The following is a 22021-nucleotide window of genomic DNA, read 5'->3' on the forward strand; positions in this document are numbered from 1 at the left end:
GCTCATCTTCTGCGATGTCTTTGTAGGTGCTTCAACTTTACCCAGAAATGCACGATTTGATTATTTAGTACCTTTCTTTGCCCGATGCACTATAGGATAAAAACCTTGCCCATCTCTGGATTGGTCTGACAAATAATATGGCGGTAGCCTGCCATAATGATATCACTGGTTTATGTATGACTTGAGTGACGAAGCGACAGACCAGAACTGCTGACGAAAACACACAGTATGTGCTTTCAACACTTGGCTGGTAGCGCACACACACACACACACACACACACACACACACGCACAAACACACACTTTATACAGTACTTACGTACATTGTGCATCGTGCATTGTACACACAAGATATCCATGTTGCAGGACCCCTTATTAAGATATTTCCCCATGGAGATGGTTGGAAGTTACAGTGAACTCAATTAGCATCTGGTCACAGCCGTGGTAGCAAGACAGGAAGTGGTGTTCGGAGACTGGTTCTTTAAGGGGGTGCAGAAGTTCAGGTGTGCAGCTGTGCTATACATGCCGATAGATACCAAGTGATGAATGTGTTATCCAGATCATGTCTTCACAAAATTCTTTGGGACTGCTATTTTTACACCATTAAAGAAAATGAAGGAGAAGAAGAAGGAGAAGAGCAAAAAGAAAAGAAAAGAAAAGTATACTTTCATCCACTTGAAGTATTCTACACACCCCAATCTAGAACAGTTTGAATTTTTCTTTCATTTCTTCTACTTCAGGTAGGAGAAAAACACAGAGAAACAGTAGTACTGAAACACCCAGAGGAATTATAAAGCACAGCATGACAAGAGCAATTTCTTATGAATCACACATTTTCCATCAGCTACTAATGCTCATGGTGCTGCATACAGTCCACTAAATATTCTGCAACTTTAAAATCTTGGTCTAGAAGTTTCAAATGAGCCATATTAATGTAATTGCTTTTTATCTTGGATGATTTGGAACATTGAGATGACAAAAAAAAAATGAAGATAGACTCTAACCACCTATTCCACTTCTTCTTCTTCTAATATTAACTGCTACTACTGCTGCTAAAGATACTGCTACTACATCACCACTTCTGCCGTCATGAAAAAGAGCAGTCCCTTTTTGGAGGAGGTATTTATGACTGACGATTAACTCCCAACAGTGGGGCGATTTGCCTCATGTAATCCTCTCAGACGTCACCTGGCCCTCTTTGAAAGGAGTATCCACCCCGATCTATCCTCTCCCCTTCATCCTTGCCCTCAGCACTTGCTCATCCAATTAATCCGCCATTGATCTTTTACTGCGACCAAAGTCGATAATTTCTGTCATGTTGTCACTGTACCGTACAGACTGTCTGCTTCTGCCGGAGTGGTTCCCCCTGCCATCCGCTCCCCCCCCCCCCCCCCCAAGTCGTCACTGTTTTATTTTTGCCTCCGTTCCACTAACTTACTGAGGGTTTTGTGCATCAAAGGATATTAACTCACTTGACCTTATGCTACATGACTGGACATGGGGCAGAAGCACTAAAAAGCAGAGATTGTCGACCCGAGCTGTGGCTGCTGCTTGAGACGGGAGCTGATTCCATTGAGTTCAAGTGATCTTTGGGAAGGGGGTTGGGGAGGGCCTAGGGATGGGGATGTCTGAGAGGTCATTTCTCTAAAAGCCTCCAAAACTATTAAAAGTGCTGTTTACCATTGGGAATAGTGACATAAAAACGTTTGAGTTATCATATTTGATGCATATGTGTAGGCCAGTTGTATCAAAGAAAATCCTAACATATAAAAATTTTGCAATAAAGCCTGAAATATGAGGAGATAACACTATTTTTGTCACTAAACCATAACTGTAGATGGTTTAGTCTAGAAACAATTTTCTTATAGCTATTGTTCACATTCTGTATGTTTAACAACATGACATTGATTTTACTGATTAACTTTTTTTACACTAGTTGTTTCTATCACTAACTCACATTTTAGAGCTATTTTGAAGCACAAAAGCTGGGTTTTTGTTTCATCTGCAAATGGTAAAGAATTGCCTTCAAAGGACATTGTAACGCATTTTTTTTTAATGTAAAACCTTTACTCTTTCCTTTTTTTTAATAGCACCATCTTAAAAAAAAACAACCCAAACACAAAGGCATGCAAAGAAACAATATATATATATATATATATATATATATATATATATATATATATATATATATATAAATTTCATATGAATATTGTGATGTGAATGAAGGCAACTATTGTAATGATCCTTGACTAAATATTTGTGTCAAGGAGCAATATGTCACGTGATGTTTTGTCAAAGGAAAGGATTGACCTAATAATAATAGCAAATGTTTTCACTATATAGTTGCTACGTGACTACTGCAAATACTTGAATAGTTGGTTTTTTTTTTGGTAAGCCCCCATGCTGCTTGTGTGTGAGTGTGTGTGCCAATTTGGCAGATTGAGGTTTCTATGTCAGCAAATCTCAAATAATGGGGTATGGTAAAAAGAAGAGATGCGAATGTTGAAAGAATTGTCAGAGTTATGGCAGAATACATTTTTCCATGAAATTCCTGTCAAACAAATCAAACTTGATGGTTCAAAGATCTTAGGCCAAAAATAAACAAAAAGAACCAAATGAAGAAAAATAGAAGATGCAGCGTCAGAGGTGCATTCTTGATTTTAATCCAAATCACATTTTTTTTCTTCTCAGTGATAACCCATTTTCTCCAGCATTGAAACGTCAGTCCAGATTAATCCTTGTGAATCTCAAGTGTCCTCTTGTATTAAAGCCGGAGTGACCTCATTGAGGTGGAGCAATGCCATTCTTTAAAAGCTCCTGCAGCTAGCCTCAGCTGGGCAGGAGACAAGTCAGCCTTCCCTCTAGGTCTTCATCCAATCTCTTTCAATCATTTGCCTAATTCCAGAGCTGAGAGAACAAAAAAAAATTGTCAATGATTGCAATGAAAATAAAAAAACACCAAAAAACTTTACTTTTTCAGACATTGATGTAAGCACAAACAAGCATTCTTTTCAAGGAATTTTCAATGGGGATCATGCGCTTGATAGAACTTTATGTCTTCTCCTCTCTTTTGTCATCCCAACATTCATAAAAGTTTGTTTGCATAGCATTACGCTGGGGGCAAAAGGTATTCTAAAAATAAATGAAGAAAAGAAATATGGTTGGATCGTTCATTTGTACAATCTTTGTCAAGATTATGACAGCCATCAAATGACAGAAAAAATTTGTGTTGTGGGTGTTTACACAAATTAACTGGTTCATTGTAGATCTAAAAGTGAAGATATTTTCATTTGGACACACAATATTATGTCGTAAAGCAGACAAGATGTGGCAGTCGATAGTTTTATGATTGCAAATTGTCTTTAAAGGAGGAAAACATATCAGAAAATGAAGTAGACTAATATTGCAGATCTATAAATGTTCCAAGAGAAGGTTGCAGTACAGCTGAAAATTGCCACAGGTTACACAAATAATGCATGCACACAAAAATACAACTAATTCTGGAATTGAATTAGTTTCCTCTTCTGTCAACAGAACTGTATTTCATCATCTGAAGATACCGCTGATTTTTTCCTTTTAAATGGGTGTTCTTTGTGCTGGGGCAGTTAGGCATTTTTGCCTTCCTTTCATGCCAAGGATGTTGAAGATACAATGTATGTCCTTTTCTTTTATTCCAAGGTAGTTATCCATTGTTAATTCCATATTTTTTTTTTTCCAACAGACAATTGCTCTTGGGAAAATAGGAAAGCAGGATTAGTCTCTGTTACAGACAGTTTTTATCTGTTCTCTATTCTCCAACCACTCAAAGACAAAAATAAAAAATAAACAAACAAAATCCTGTAAATGGCAGTAATGTCAGTCTGTCAGAGAACTTTATTCTTACTTTGAGAGCTAAAGACTAAAATGTGGATTAATATCTAACTTGATAAATTGTATCCACGTGATGTGAAGGAAGCATGTTACATCAGAGAGAGATTGAATTACAATGTCACTCTGTGATCATGTTGATTTTCTTAGGATTAAGTAAAATCAAACAAGCAACAGAATGGAATAGACCAATCTAGAGTTATTGATGGTTGAAATAAACCCAAAATTTAATTCATCAAAGCAAAACAGTTGTAAATCTAGATACTACCCTCTTGCATAATCCAACTAACATGTACTTTTATGTTAACAAACTGCCATGGATATTTAGAATGTTCTTGTACTTGCAACATAAAGAAACAGTTCAGGTGCTGTCCATGGCATTGCTTATTACAACTCTGTGTCTCCTGTTGTTATTCTCAGTTGACCTCTTTCTGCACGTGTGCAGAATGTGACTTAACTGGCTTATACATGCCATCAGAATAGGGCATACAAGAAGAAAGTTACCTATGATATCATATTTTCACATAATTTCCCCAAGCAGTGGTATTGGTGGCAGTCACATATGCAAATTAGACAAAGGGATGCTGTGTTGCTATCATCACAGCATATTTATCCCATTGCCTTGTACTAGAAATATTGTAGATATAAATTCTAGTTAATAATTTAGCCATAACATAATTTGAACACTTCAGTCGTACAATTCATATTTGGTATTTTTGATTTTTAATTTTGATTTTTATGTCAAGTATTTCAACATTGTATTTCATGAATAGTATACACATTATAAATCATTGATCTTAGCTCCTTTTTGCATCTCCTTTCTAGTAATACAGCTGTTGGTGTGGTAGAAAGAAAAATGCTTTTTGTGCATACACATTATAAAAGCATTTTTTTTTTTTGGTGCACATGACTGGACACATGACATTGTGTAAAAAGTAAAAACAGAAAAAGTGATGATAAGATCGAGAGTATGAGTCATTCACTAGATACAATACTGTAAAGTGACAGTTTTTCCCTATAAGCCTATATCTACATTAGATTACACGATATGGCTAAGCACTTGATTGTCTAAAAAGTTGTGGGGGGGGGGGGGGGAGGGGAGGGAGAGGGAAGGGGGAAATGTATCAATAAACTGCCTACATTGATGTTATCTTCATTGATCTCAATCTGATGGTTTACCGGAAGAACGTATACCAGGGCCGGGGAACTTTACATTGGGCCAAATTTGTCATTCATGTACCGCACATGAAATCAAATTTGGGCAGTCGGCGAATCAACGAACTACATGAAATTGAATCTGGCAAAGTTGTTGGACAGATTGTTTCCCACAGTTTAAAAAAAAAATGGGGTTGAGCAACGTATTGTTTAGGAAAGTACAAATGCCTCTGATTTTAGACTGCAGTCTCATACTCGTATCAGGCTTTGAATTTGGAAATTAAGAGTCGGGATGCACTTTTTAGCTATTGGGAAGGGACTCGGGTCATTTTTTTGTTCTTTCTTTGTTTGGTGAATTATTTGGATAATGGAGTTGACATTTCCAGCCAATCATACTGAATTGTATGTGGCTTCCTTTAAAGTGTTGTACATCCCCCCCCCCCCATTCTCCAACACTCCTGCGTAACCCTGTACCATCAATTTTGAGACTGATCATGCCTATTCCTTCCTTGCCCCCAAATTGCTAAATAGTGGTAAGGAAAGAAAATGTCTTGTGGAAAGCTATTCTGTACATTTGCTTTAAATGCCCTTTGATCTACATGGAGTATTTGCGTAATTTGCTGACTCGTATGTTAAATGTACACTACATTGATGTAAATGGCAAAAAGTCTGTAAGAGATTATACACTTGTAGCTGACCAACGACGATGCATACTGACTGGTGACCTTTACTTGTTGCTTTTGGTCAAAAGTAGCAAAGTGTGGCATTTTCTACCATTTTATTCTTATCAAGGCACTTTTTTTATTAGTACAATATATTTACAAAGCATGTGACTGAATGTACAGAAAAAGTAAAAAAAGAAGTATGAAACATATTTTGCAGAGCACAATTTGACTTCAAGAATAACAGTTATCCTGTAAGTATGAAATAATCAGTATAATTATTACCATACTGGTGTTAAGAATATTTGATTAGCAAGTAACTTGGTGATCCAATGATGATACCATGTACATTCTACATGGGTACACTGTACATCTGTACGGTAATCTAAAATTATTATCGGTAATGTGGGATATGTCGTATATAAGCCTACAATGTTGGTCCTGTAGCTTCTTTTTTTTTAAAGGGTCATACAATGTAGAATAAAGTGAAAATTACAGTTAACGAAAACATATCCAGTGATCTTGAAGTGGAAGTTAGGTTGCTTTTTCCATGTATTTCCTGTGTTGTGGAATGATATGCTTTGAATAAGTGATGAATTGATGGATATGTGTCACGTGATACATAAATATGATACAAAAATCTTATTGTATCTGTTGTACATGTTCATTTTTCTGTCTGTCTGTAGGCCTATGTTATATTTATTGATACATGTACATGTATTGTACATACATTGTATATTTGAAACCATTATACAATGTACATGTACACATAATGTGTACATATTACACACATATATGTATGATTGTTTGTATTAATGTATGATACATGAAATATATTCTCTCTATATTCATATGATTCTCTACGAAATGTCACTCAGTGGACACTCAACATGCCCCATTTTTGGCTACCATACAGTATACAGTGTACGCAGATGGGGAGTGAAGGAGATAACTGATTGTACATTAACACTGGATGGCAGCCAACCTTCCATCCACATGTGCAATCTATATAGCGAGGTTTCTCACCGACTGCCATAATCATCAATCAACCATACATTTTGGCACCAGACGATGCTAAAACACAACCATGCAGCCGAGCCTCCACAAGCACACATGTATTACCACATTCATTGCTTTTATGGCCTGCTACTAGAGTATATTACATGTATGTGTGTGTATTCTTGAAGAGCATTATGCTTTCTCCTTATTCAGAGTATTAAAAAGCAACATTGTAAAAATGTTACAAAGTTGTAAAATCTGATGTTGAAACCACTGACACATTAGTTGGTTTCTTTTTGCTGTTTTTGTGCATTTTTTTTTGTGTGTCATAAAAGGTCCGTGTATGTCACACAATGTTTGCCAGACAAATGGATGTGAAGAGTAAGCAAAGTTATTGGTGAATGAAATGAAATGAATTTTGTCATTTGTAGCATGTATTATGCTATTATGAGATGATCAGGAGACGGTTACTCTATGTGCTTAAGATGTATATGCTAATAGTAGAAACTTTTTAAACCCACTGATATAATGTCCATGCTATTTATGTACAAGTTGTAACATGCATATTCTTCATAGATTCAAACCTAATTAAATTTACAGGTAGGTTTGTGTCTAGTCAATTAATGATATTGATTATGTTATGTACTGTCTTAGCAGATGGTTTGAGGAAAACCAAAATATGGTTGACACAACACTGCAATATTTGTCTAATAAAGTGAAATCTATACTGCGTGCACCATCTGTCTAGATGACCAATCAGGCTAGAGCCTGCTGTGAATGCCTTGTCCATTGCACCTTGTGGTTGGGAAACCACAATAGAGACATGCATGTATAGGAATTGACCAATATACTTGATGACAAAACATGAATCCTGTGAAGATGAGAATCTGATATTTCCATCTGCTTGAAAATGACTGATTTGCATTAATGTACATCAATCATACATAGGCTTTTTTGTGCATGTCTGTAGAGCTGATGCTCATTAGTTGCAATACTGTCTTGGTTATAAGTGAATGTGTTCTGTTATACACATAGATACTGAAACATACAGACAGAGGTATACACGTAATATGCGCACATTTACTGACATTAAGCACTAAAACATATCCATATGTTTATGTCATGTCATTGATGTTTGCATTGATAATTTATGACAACCTTATTTTTGTCAGTGCAATTGTCGTCTTGTGATCTACTGGTACTTACATGTAGAGAGAAATTATTTGGAAAACTATTTTGACAGATGTCCAGTGCTCTCAAATATAATGAGACATTTAAATGCATTGTAATCATCTGACGAGATTTGTAATTTGTTCACATTATCCTTTTTTGTCTCCCCCCCCCCCCCCCACCCTCCCCCGCAACTTTCTCCTGTTCAGATATGGTGACATCGTACCGGAGACCATCATTGGTAAGATCGTGGGTGGTGTCTGCGCCTTGTCTGGAGTACTCGTCATCGCGTTGCCTGTTCCTGTTATCGTCTCCAATTTTAGCCGAATCTACCATCAGAGTCAAAGAGCAGATAAAAGGAAAGCCCAAAGAGTGAGTTTTTTTTGTCCCCCAAACGAATGTTTGCTATGCTGCTGCCAAAGAGAATGAAGTCAGAGAGATAATTCTCCCTGGCGTCATGATGTCATAGACGAGGTTTTTAAATGCTAGTTGTACATGTACAGGTACATGTACAATATGTATACTGGTTATATCTAATTGTGTCTGTAAGCCACCATGACAAATTATCTTCAACAGCTGTAACAGTCAATATACTGATATAGACGACTGACGTGGGTGGGAACACGTGGAGTGTTTTTGCTAGAATGGTTCGAAATGCTATTTAAGGATGTAATAAGTCCCAAGATTAGCCATCCTGAAATAGCTGTTCAAACCTTGTGGTGAAGACATTTGGTATTTTACCCAAACAACAAACGTCATCGTTCGTTATATCACGTGGGTTAGTCAGAGAGCTCTGAGAATGCATTCTTGTCACAAGAATGTCTGCTGACACTTTAGTAGAGATTGAAATGCACTCCAAAGACTGTATGCCGCATATACTTTGTCGCTCCAGTGCAAGGAGCAAATTAATTCACACAACTCTCACAACTACAATGTAAATCAAATTTCTGTTTGCATTGTAAATCATAGGTCATCTCTGTGCTCTGCAGCATGGCGTACATTACGAATATTTCTTCTCATGATTGCACCCCCTAAAAAGAAAGAAAAAAAAATTCATTACTGCATTGTCTGGTTTAATTTGCCATTTATTTACACAGAAACATTCACCCATGGGAGAGCAGAAAAAAATGTTTGCCCGCAGATGAATACAGCAAAATATTTCAGTGTCGTAAGATCTGGTTGTCAAAATGCTGACTAGTAGCCGACACTGTAAGGTTATGTATGATCCAGGAGTGAAATAACTTCACAAACTTGATCATTTTGTTATGTTCACAAGGATGGACTGTTCTACATTTTCTTAAAGAAATAACAACAACAAAGAAAGAAAGAAGAACACTGGAATGATAAGGTATTTTGTGCATTTACTCTTGATACCATTATAAAATGAATTCAAAATGCATGGGATATTGACACATTTTCCCTGTTGGTGTGTTAGTTGAGCTTAGCACTTTTCTACAACAACAATGCGGAAATGACTCTCCTTTTATCAATAAGGTGATCATGTACCGGTGATGAGGTGATTGAAAGGAGAATTTGATGCAGAAAATTTTCCTAGCACACACTATAATTTTTCAACCCTGCAACAGTGACAGTGAGGACTCATTAGCCATTCGAGGCAGAGACCTGCGTGACTGCAGTAAATCAGAGAAAACACTGTGCTAAAGGTGGCGTGAAGCCTCGGCTGTTTCGATGATAATGATGATTATGATGAGCATGATTGTGATATGTGGTGTACCATTGACAACGGGGCGTTCATTGCAGTCGACGTTGCGTAGGCGGTAGAGCTTGTATTGCTTTAGCTTATGTAGTGAAAAGGGAAAAGAAAAGAGCACATTGTTGTGGTTTTATTGGGGGGGGGGGGTTGGTTCTGTAGCCTGAAAGACAATTGACTGTGCAGAGGATGATAATGAGGCTGAGATCATGATGTACTGACAGCCTGCGAGAGCACATCGTCAGATTCCCCCTCTCCCCCCCCCCCCCCCCCCCCAGTGGTGCATGATGGGAAGTCACCTGATGACATTGCATTCTGGATGCCCGTAACGTGTACTAAACCGAGTGCAAATTGGAGACGACATGTCAATAAGACCGGAGAAAAGACGTGAATATTCAGTCGGTACTGAACAGGGGGCATATAATCGCTCATGTATATCTCGGCGTGACATTCTCTCATTGGAAATGTGTGTTCTCAGATGTAGATCTACTTGCCAGGCTAGAATATTGACTGCCGTTTCCCCTAAATCAGATCATGCTCTTCTCTGCCACAGTTGTGTGGAAATAATTTTCATCCCTTTTATCCTGACACAGTGCTAGGTGGGCCATCAAAAAAAGGAGAGAGAGAGAGAGGGGGGGGGGGGAGATAGAAATGAAAGGGAGCCTCACTTCTCTCCTATTACTGTTGATGGCAATGATTATTTTATTTTCCAAATTTGCAACTGGAGACCATGTTTGATATCAGCCAGCTTTAAAGACACTTCACGCTGAAGGGAACAGACGTTTCAAAATATATTTGAATGTCATCATACATCTCTGAAATAGATTTGGAGTAGAATTTCAGCATAATTCTTTTCATTCTGTAGGAATGCCTTTTACAGTGTTTGCTGTCATTTTTGTTGTTGAAAAGTGTGATGTGAACCACACTGTAAAAAACAACAACAAACAAACAAAACAACAACTGGTCTGTGCTATCTGCTTGACACCCAAACGCTGATGCTCGGGCCAAAGCTGTTTGCATACATTAATGAATTGACATTGAATGGGAAGCCTGGGGATCGGATTTCGAGTAAAGTTTGCCCGTGTTTGGCATCACATGGCTCTTGCTAATCAATTTTCACTCGGTTTGCTCAACAGAAAATTTTCATTACTCGATAGGGGAATGGAAACATTGCAATGTTGATTCAAGCCTGTGGCAGTGCACATTCAAAGTCAGATTTCTAAGTAAGAGAAGAAAAGCGGCCCAGCTTCCGCTTTCCATCTACTGTTCAAGCGTAAAAATATAGAAGACTTTTTTTTTCAATAACCACATTTTTGTTTTTTCAGTGCAAAGATATCCTTAAATATTGATTTCAGACTGGTATGTACATACCGTAGTAGGTAAAGTTAAAAAAAAATTAATTGTGAAGTTCTCAGTTAAATCACGCTAAACTCCACTTACATTTATATGGCTGAATCCAAGACTTTCTTTTTGACCTGTTTGCATAAATCATTAAAAGTTCAGCTTTTGTTAATTTGTGTAACAACACTGATGTCCCTGTATGTATAAGTTGTCTGATATTAAACCTTCCTACCAAATTCTTATCTGGACTGATATCAGCACAATGTGTCACTTTCTAAGTTTTGTGTAGGCATCAAAAACAATTTTAAAACTTCTGCAGTATTGCATAGATTTTTATTTAAACAAATCTGAACTATGGCTATTTTGCTTAAGTTACTGAAAAGACCCCAAAGTTTAATGTTTCATGCCACATGGTGTTTTGATTTTGGCTTCCCTTGATGACTTTAGTAACATTTACATTTCCTAGACGTAAGGATCACCACCTTTGGTATATCTCCCCCTCCCCCTTCGAATCTTTTAAATCAAGAGAAGGTTTAAGTTTGTTCTGAAAAGTACAAGTTATGGCTGAGCAGAGAGTTCTACCTCACTTTTTTTTCTATCAGCACTCTGCACTCTGAGATGGGGAACATCTTCTAATGCTTGGAAGCTTGTGAACATGTAGTTGTCCCAATGATCACAAAGAAAGTTTGAGAGCTGGTAATGCTTGCATTTTACAAACAGTTGATACCATTGCTTCAGTGGTCTGAATTTATTATTGTATTTGCAAATGCTTTTTTTTTTGGGGGGGGGGGGTAAAATTCAGACACAGCAGCAGACATTATCGCTGAAAAAGGCAGAAAGCTGGCTTTAAAGGGGAGATATGGCTTCTTTGTTATTTTGGTTGGTTCTGAACTTTCTCACAGCCATGCTTCTCAGAGAAATGACTGTGTAATTTTAGAAACAGTACAAGCCGTTTGTGCGTGATGACTTGTATGCTGGTACCTCTGCACTGCTCTCTTCAAATTTGTCACTAACGTAATTTGAACAGTTGTGCAATCATGTGCATTTTAACGATAGCCACTTGACGTCATGGCTGTGTTTATTTGTGCGGGAACATTAGCACGAGACATTCGTGAGGGACTCTTATGACATAGTGGGAACGTGACTGGTTTAAAGAAGGAAACGAACCCCAACCTGAAAACAGAGTCTATTCAGACACCTAGACTTCACAAGTTCTTTGCCTATAATGCCTACAGAGACAGTCTCTGCAAGAAAGCAGTAGTAATATACAGCACTGAGGTGTATGAATTCTGTAATGTGGTGGAAAGAACAGAAATATATGATAGAACTCTGCACCAAACTGTGGAAAATTTTGTGCAGACTGAAAGCTTTGTTTTTGAAGACAACATCAGGGAGTATTTTTGGGGTGGATCTGTAAAGATTGATTGTCGAGGCATAGGGAAAATGACAGTTGTAATTCTAGCATGTAGGGACATATGACAGACTACATGTACAGTGAGGCCATTTTGTTTATTCTTGTGCCCTGCACATTCATCCTCAGCAGTGCTTTGAACTCTGAACTCTTACAGTTTTTTCTCAAACTTTAAGAAACAATGCAAAGTGACTTCAGTGCGCAGAAGATGTCGTTATCACCTTTAGGTTGTCACTTGGGTAAAGCCAAAATCTCTAGTGAATGAGACAAGTGTGGGGGATGTAAAAAAAAAAGGTCTTTGTGGCTTAACTCTCTGAAAACCACACATGTGAAATGCCTTCAAAATGTGATTGGAGACAGTTACTCAGATAATGGAATTTAAGGGAAATTCTGTTATTGTATGATTATATTCCAATGTTCACTTTTTAAAGGGATGGTACAGTATTGGTGGAGATGAAAATTGGGCTTTTAAATTTTTGCGAGGTACCAAGAAAACACTTGTATGATATAGTACAGAGCGTACCATTTTAAGAGGAATTCAAACTTTATTTGATGAAAATCGGGTTTGGAATGACTGAAACATCCAAAAACAAAATAAAACAAAGCAATCGTAATAAAGTGTGGGTCCCACACTTTATTAGAATTGCTCTTTTTGGAATATTTCAGTCATTTCAAAACCAATTTTCATCAAATAAACATTGAATTCCTCATAGAAGTACATGGTCTTTCATATTTCATAAGAGGTTTTTCATTATCTCACCAAAAAAAAAAACATGTTAGAAACCTGAAATTAGGTCTCAACCAAAACCAAATGATCCCTTTAAACCTTACTGTGCCAATGTGTCATATGTGCCAAAAAAAGTCACACACAAATGTATGGACAGGGAATAATGTGACATGCATAGGGTTAAACATAACTTGACAGCACTTTGTCTTAAATAGTACAGTATTAGACCTCGTCATCCTGAGAGTGAAAAGTTAAAAATAAAAAAATGGTAATAGAATATTGAAAGATACCCTGTATATATACCCCATGCTGTTTCTCATTGCAAAGTCCTCTTTTCATATTGGATGCCTGTAATTCAAGCCTGATTTAGACAAGTGCTACGGATGATACATTTGCCAGATTCGAAGTTAGTATATCTTTAACGTATAAGCAGTGAAATTTTCTTGACCAGCAAAAGGGAAGGCTTCTTGTTTGTTTGTTTGTTTTTTCTTGAGGTATCATTCAAACAATGAAGTCGTTGATCAATATTGTTGTGTAGCCGTTCATGATACTCTTTTCTGGAAAACAATGCCGTGTATAGTAAATCCATTGATGAGCCGTTCTCCTATCTGACAGGTATGAAAACGCTCACTCACAGGTTCCCACTCTGGTCCACAGTCAGAAGTGATTTATTACTCATTCCTGCCTCATCATTTCAATGTTGCCATTTACGAGTGTGTGTATATATACATTGGTACTTGCCACACGACAAATGCAATGACTCATTTTTTAAAATAATGTCGCCGTTCGACCTGCTCGCTCGCAACCTACATTCACTTATGAAGACAGTTAATGCTTTTGGAAGTAGTGCTGTCGTTAATACTATGACAGTGGTATAATAGGATTCATCTTCTTCACTTGGCTTATATACCTGCTATCGGTTAGTGCTAGATAACTGAAAGGATTCTTTTGTGTGCCTGTGTGCATGTGTCTATGTGAGTGTGTGTGTGTGTGTGTGTGTGTGTGTGTGTGTGTGTGATTGAGTTTATATTTATGAGTCATGAAAGCACATACAACATGTACACACAAAGAATGATCAGTGATGATACTCTTTACCTGGCAGATATGTGAGAGGAGATATGTGCCGTGTGTGTTTGTGTTGCTGTGTGCACCCATGTTATATCGGGTATATATGCAGATATGAGTGAATATGTGTCAGGGCTGTATGCCCTTGATGGAGTGAGAGTGAAAGATATGGAGCAGGGAAGGGAAGATAGAGAGACAGAGACTCTGTACGTGTGTGTGTGTGTATGTGTGTGTGTGTGTGTGTGTGTGTGTGTGTGAGAGAATATATGTCTGTGTGTATGTACATGTGTGAGAGAGAATATATGTGTCTGTGTCTGTGTGAGAGAGGGAGAATATTATGTCTGTATGTGTGTGTGTGTACGTGTGTGAGAGAGAGTGTATGTCTTGTGTGTGTGTGCGTGTGAGGGAGAGAGAATATACATGTATGTCTGTGTGTGTGTGTGTGTGTGAAAGAAAGAAAGAAAAAGAAGGGTAGAAGGGGAAAGAAGGAGGAGAGAGGGGATCGAGAGAGAGAGACTGTGTCTGTGTATGTGTGGATGTGAGAGAGATATATATATAAGAATGTGTCAGTGTGTGTGGGTGTGGGTGTGTGAGTATGCTTCCATGTGTTCACACCATGGCATGTATGACTGCACACACACTCGTCTGTCTGTATCTGATGGACACCTTCTCCCAGTCATTTATTTAGACTGACATGGATAGCGCCATGAATGTTATGCTTCAGGGATCATCTGGAAATTGCAGCTTAGGGTAGCTAGGAGAGAGAGAAAAAAAACAACCCACCAAATCCCCACCCCTCTCTGTCCCATCCCTTCTGATCTGACTGTCTGCTCCGAGGATTAGAAAGAGAAACGATTCTCTTTGGACCTTCCAACAGTATTACATCAATTCTGTGGGGCCCCGATGTCACATTTGAAGGGAGAAAATCCATTTGGTCGCAGTTATGGGTCTGAGATTTTTTTGTTGTGTTCTGGTTCTGCTTTCTTTTTTTGTTGTTGTTGTTGCAAATGATATCAGAGCAAAAATGCCTCACTCCCCGGTGGATTAGCTTTCCCTTGGTGCAGCTTTTTGGGATGAGGATACAGTCTATGGTGTAGATAAATGACTACCACACAGAGTGTCTGCAGGCAATATAGAATAATGTGTAGGAGACAGACGTGCTGTGAGCTGGCTTGCCATGTGAGAGTGCTATATTTCACACAAAGCAGGGCAGACGAATGCATACAGAACATTGTTGTCTGTGTCCAAGGCTAAATTGTTTAGCAGGTTGCGCCAGCTATTTCGTTGAAAGTCGGACAGTAAGGTTGTCCATCAGAGATGTGAAGGTACAGCCTCCTTTATGGCCCCTTGTCATGTGTTTCCTTCCATGGCCAACCTTGTATCCCTCCCCCTCCCTTCCTTTTCATAGCCCCTCCCTCACCTTGCTCAACAATGCACATCTGACATTGAGGCTGCGTGTGTATTGCAGAACCCAGCTCTGTAAATATGAAGTTAGGGCTGATATGTTTGTTGTGTTTCTTGTCAAACACTTTTTCCTTGTGGCTTCAGAGGAATCACAATTTCTAAAGAAATATCATGACTTAACCTCGATGTTTCCACAAACACTATTTCACTCTGATGGTCACATTGTGAGAAAAGATTGGTCATGCTTGTAATTTGGCCAGGATGACCAAGTCGTGTGGCAATGATAAGAAATTGTGAAAGATTATTTTGTTATTTGACCACCTTGTAAAGATTAGGGGCTTATCATTTGCAGCTTCTGTATTATATCTGGATTCACATATTCACAATGAAAGCAAAATAACTGGAAACACCAAGAAATGATTCAACTCAGAATGATTTATCCTCCTCAAAGCTATTGCAAAATTAGGATGCCACCATATCTAAATCAAAGTTCTCTCCTGCAAATGCAATGGAGAAGACTACTTTCAGAGAAAACGACATATACACACTTGTGGTGAGAAGACCATATTCATGCAGTTAGATTATTATGATGAAAATGTGTGTAATTTGCCTTAAAAAAGATGAAATGTTTGCTACACGCTTGCAGTCATTATCTGAAGATGCATTGTATGTAATTTCCAGCAAGTTTTTTCTGTAAATTCTGATCTGGTTTGTAGAAGCTTTTGATGTATGCAATTTAGGGCTTTTCATGCAGAATATCTTTAAAATCAGCATGTTAAAATTGTACAAACTATCAACAGTTATAATACAAGCAGTGAAGGAATGCCAGGGGTCCCTATCTGCATTGCCTTTATGAAAAAAAAGGAAGTATAGATAAAAAAGAGAACCAGTCCTCACCCTTCCCTTATTTCTCTTATAATAGCCAACACTCATTACAGTCCATGTCTGTTAATAATGACGACAACCACTATCATCTTCCTACAAGACACATTTGAATAATCCAGACCGACATACATTAGCCGTCTTGTAATTGCACTCTTTATCACTTAACTAGGCGCTTTATGGGATACCGGTTTGGGTTTCACGCTTCTGCCGGGCACTCCATAATTGAACCCTCCACTGCCCGACCCCTGAAGCAATGACCTTTGGTATTAAGACGCACCAAATGTTGAATTGAGCATATCCGTTTGTAACACATGTTGTGCTACGTACAACTTGTATGTGTGTGTGTGTGTGTGTGTTTGTGTCTGTTGATGTGTGTGTGTTTATGTGTGTAAAGTGTGTATGTAAATTCCATACATGTATCTGCATGATTTCATATTCTCGCTCTTCGGCGTGTTGAGCGCAGCAGTGACATGAAAAACCATTTGCTCTCGCCAACCAGATGCCTGGAGCAATGTCGTGACATTTCAGTCTGGACTGTGCTTTGCAGCATTCGAGTTATAATGGATTTAGCACGCCAATGTTCCTTTCTCTGTTTACTTGGCAAAATAGATTAGAACGAACGGCACGGGCCGGTGCTCTCACAAACAGACCAACTTCTGTCACTTTGTAAACAGTGGCTGGCTGGATGAGCAAGTTATCTCAAAGAAAAAATGTCAACTTTCAATTTTACTAATTTGTAAAAGAAAAAGTATATATAAAATGCAGATATATGTGATGAAATGAATAGGTTGCTTGTCATGTGTACAATCTCATGTATGTAATAATATTGTATATTAGAAAAAAGCAATTCTTTAACACTGTTGAGGTATATGATTTCTTTATTTCATTCATTCATTCATTTATATTTCAAATGATACAAATGAGCTCATGTTTTACCATGAGAGGAAAAATTGAAGGCAATACCTCAACACTTTGAAGCTAGTTTTGAATTTCTGTGGCATATGCTGAATATGTGCCAGTTAGTGTTGTGGAAGTGAAACACATCATACTAGTGTTCCCAATATGAACTGGTTAAGTAACTGGTTAAGTGTCAAATGGTTTTAATTTCTGGTTAGGAGTCACAGCATTAACATTCAACAATGACAAGGCTATCTAACTAAGTTATGAAACAAGTCTTGCAACAAGGAAAGATGTTTTTAAATAAAGACATTGGCATTATTGTTAACTATATGAAAATGATGTGAGTAGATTTTGTTGATGATATCAGTTCAGTTGAAGGTAGGCCTACATGTAGTTAAATCTAAAATGTGATTGATGTAACAGACGGAGAGGTACATGTATATTGCGGAAATATGTATAGTTTACTCTTTTTTTTTTAATGCATAGAGTGCATGTACTTGTCACTATCCAGTGTACACTAAAGTCCAACTACAGAGCCAGTGCATCAAATATTAAGAACAGAAGTTGTATGTATGCACACCCAACCACACACTTACACTGTCTTATACATTTACACACATACACACACAAACACACACACAGATGGAATACACACATGGACACTCAATACATTTATACACCATCGCTCCATCAGACTTGCACAGAGTGTTCACTGGGCTAATAGAATCAGATGATGGCGCTACATGCAGAGCAGTATTTCGGCCCGTAGCACTGTAGCTGGCCACCAAGATGCATACATGTTAATAACAGAATCTAACGGAGCATCTTGTTGGCGGGGGGCCCCCCTGCCGATTCTTTTTTTTTTTTTAAGAGGCCTCCGTACAGTAGCATGTGAGGATCGAGGGAGAATATTTGCATGCGAGAGTTAGTGTTCATTACATGCTTTTAGAGAGGGAGCTGAAATGAAATAACAAATCAGAAGTTGATCACCTCTTGTCTTGCTAGAGAACCCTCTCTTTACACAAGATTATTCTGTGTTTTTCATGGGGGGGGGGGGGATGGGAGGGGTGGGTTGGATGAGGAGAAAGGGGAGTGTTGAGATGTGCCCTTCTTGCTGTGTCACACATCAACACTGGGTTTATTACTACCACCTGTGACACATTTTGGCAATAAATATGGCAAGGGGGGAGAATTTGTAGACTTTATTTTGTGGTAATAGCCTGCCATATGGTGAAATGTCTGCACGCCAGACGGATGAAAGTACAGGAGCTTTCTGCGGGATAGAAGTAGTATCTGGAGCGTGGAATGCCGTGTGGTTTGTCTTCATTTGGCATAGTCATCCAGATCTGCCATGGATGAAGTGACATCCGATCCTCTTGATTGTGATCCAAATGAGAGCATCAGCGATAGAGAACTGTTGAGCGATGGCAAAATCAACAGATTTACGATGAAGAGGATTACGGCCAGTAAAAATCAGTGGCTACTTTGGGAGGTATGGGGGTGGGGTGGTTTCTCTTTGTATGGAAAAGGCATAAGGCATAAAAGAAAAACAGGGTGTTTTCAAAGAACTTTAGATATTTCAGCTATTCCAGTTATTTTCATTCAGTTTTTATTATTGTTAGTCCTTTATTATTTGTCGAAAAATGAAATAAACTTTGAATTGAATTATTGTTATTCCGTTTGTTATATATGCTATTATAACGTATGTGCAATATATGCTGTTTGTTTTTGTCCTTCTTTGATGTTATGCCAGTGGAAGGCGAATTTCTGTATTTTTAACGGACAATAAAGTTCCTTGCATCCTTGTATCCTTGTATTGTCAAGAAAGCATTAATACAGTATTTTTTTTTAATCTCATAACTTTATCATTTTTATTATCTTATCATTATTTTTATGTGCTTTTTGTATAAGAAGTACATGAGTAGGCCCTACAGCCAAAGAAGATTTTGCCTAAATCTATTTCTCATCTTCTTGTCTGTCAATAATGTTACTGGAATCTGCTTGCCAGTACTACCATGATATTAGAATATAAGCAATATTAGAATTTGAGCAAAAATAATGCACCTATTAAGTAGACTGGGTCCATACACTGTATGCACCATTTATGTGAATGTAAGGTACACCTGTCCAGCTAAATGTGGGGAATGTCATCTTCCGAAGTGCAAGTTATCAATGTGTTCCATCATGTCCAAGATAGTGATATAGCAATAAAGCAAATGGAATGGCAGAGGTTTCATACTAATTGCATGTCAAATAAGAAGGTCAATGGACTGTAAGAACTTCACCTACTGTAAAAGTGGATATTTTCGCGTGACTAATTTTTCGCAATCGGCGGGGTAAGAAGAGTTTTGCGTGTTTTAATTCCGTGGAATCAAGACATCAACTACTGGAACATATGGCGAGCAAAAATATTTGCGTGCTTTTATTTTCGCGCTAGTTTCGGGTTGCGCAAAATGCGCGAAAATTTCAACACAGCGAAAATTTCCACTTTGACAATATTGTTGCCAAGGAGTGATACCAGTGGGAACCACTTTTACATCCAGATAAGCCTCCCATCAACTTATTCAAACTCTTCTGTATTTTTCTCTCTTTTTTTTTTGTGACACAAAATCAAAAAAGGGAAAACTTGCATCCTTTATACTAAAAATGGTTGCATTGCAATGTGCATGCATTACTATATTGCCTACCAATGATGACTGTTGGCAGGAAACTTAGTCGTAGGTGCTGAATTATCAACCATGATCATAATTTCTCAAGATTTTCTTTTGTGTATGAACCAGTGGGACGTTTGTTATTGTAGTTGCTGACATCTCCTCATCATAACTGGCATATCTATATATGGTTGTGACCAATTAAGTGAAACATTTCGAAGCCTTAGAATTCTACAACTTTCTTTTATACTTAGAGTGTAATTTTGATGAAACTTTTTCCCTTGTGTTCATTCGATTTCACTCCACTCAGTGATGTCAACTCAACTTACATTTGAATGCGGAATTGCACTTGAAATGGTTGTTGGTTTCTATGCTGCACATGATGTGGACATGGTGGGTGGGTAGACTCACCACATCTTGGACTTGAACAAACAAACTGCCATCATCCACTCAGATAAAAATAAATTGCAGAGGACTGCACCTATTCTGGGAAGTTTATTACTCTCTCCCGCCGAATCGGACATGAATCTGTTATCGTAAGAGCTGCGCCTAGGAGTATATCTTCACCCAACATCCGTGGTGGGATTTGCGTAAACTGTATGTCTCAGTGTTGCCTCTGATATAGGTCATCTGCACATGCATAGGGTATTGTGCATACATGTACATGATATAGTATACATTCAGTTATATGTCCCCTCCGATCTACATCTGCAAAATATATGTCACTAAAGTGTTACATTTATTGCCAAACATTTCATTACATGTTTTAACTCCTTTTAACTCCATTAGCAAATCACACATTTAGTGGGATATTTGAAACATCTAAAAGTACACCATAAAGGAAAAGCCTGTCTATAGCATGAACTCGAAGGACTGGGACATACTTTAGATATTTTTATCTTGATACGAAGTAAAATGTATCCCCAAATCAAAATGTGTGTTCTTGTTGTATACTTTTTATTACCTCATTTATTATATGCCTGTAAGCTGGTAGCTGTGCATGCTAGTCCTGTAGAGTTAGAGCATGACTTTTCACCCCATAGAAATAGGATACCAAATACATTGCACGTGAAAGAGCTTTTTGTTTTTGGATCTGCTAATCACATCCTGTGCAGAGGAAACTAATTAGATCAAAGACTCCATTTTTTTTTGACAGGAGTTCAACTTATCAATTTTTTTTTTTTGCCAGACAAAAATTAATTTCATCGTGCTAGCTGTAATGACAAATACAGATTTGGTGTTCAGATCGCTCATGCGGGATGCATGCCTCTTCTGACTCCACAAGGATGGTCCCAGATGCCTGTGACGATGTATATTGGTTCCAAGTGCAAACAAACTTCCCCTTTAACTGCCATTATGTGATGAACATAGTCTGGGCTAATGAGATGCCCATCTGGCCCAGATATGTCTTCAGAGATCAAGCCAATTAAAGGCCTAATCCTCTCCACAGTAGGCCAACATTGAGCTGTAATCACCCAGAGATGTATAATGCCAGTGCAATTATATTAGAGTTGAAGGAACTTTCTCCATACTGAATTTTGCACTGACAAAGAAATGCCTATCAGATTCCTTTAAAAAGAAGCTCGTAAGTTCAAACACTAACTGTAATTGATTTTCGCTTTATGAATTCCCATCATTTTGATATGCATAAGTTTTATGAATATTCATCATGTTGATTCATCATGTTGATGCATATTTATCATTAATTCCATGCATGCTGATGCATTATAACATGACCCATAATAATAAGTCACAATATTCAAATTTAGTCTTTTTAATGTTTAGAAATTATTTTTCAGTAAACAATCTGTTATTTTTATCACATACCGTGTATACTTTTTGTTATATGCATTCATCAACACAACATTTGCTACTAGAAAAATTTCAGTGTTCAAAGTCTTGTTTCAAATTGAGGTCTTTGCGCTTTTTTTTTAAGGGCACATGTTTAGCCTGGAATAAAAAAACGTGCATCTTCAAGATGATATTACTTTGCAATTGCCATTTAGACATTAGCTCGAATTAGGACTCCTCATGCTCTTGTCAAGGTCACCTACAACAATGATACCTTATCTA

At 37.8% G+C, this 22021-nt stretch overlaps 1 protein-coding gene across 1 annotated transcript in view; it reads left to right on the forward strand.

Moving 5' to 3' along the window:
• The window catches only part of LOC139730894 (potassium voltage-gated channel protein Shal-like), a 113748-nt gene that overhangs the window by 17421 nt on the left and 74306 nt on the right, over nt 1–22021 (forward strand). The window contains exon 2 of the mRNA XM_071641769.1: nt 8063–8225. Coding sequence (XP_071497870.1) covers nt 8063–8225 — 163 coding nt within the window. The remainder of the gene's footprint in view (nt 1–8062; nt 8226–22021) is intronic.

The sequence above is a fragment of the Diadema antillarum genome, unplaced genomic scaffold (assembly GCF_040938485.1).
Source record: "Diadema antillarum isolate AM-2024a unplaced genomic scaffold, OU_Dant_1.0 seq00000341_RagTag, whole genome shotgun sequence".
Lineage (NCBI taxonomy): Eukaryota > Metazoa > Echinodermata > Echinoidea > Diadematoida > Diadematidae > Diadema > Diadema antillarum.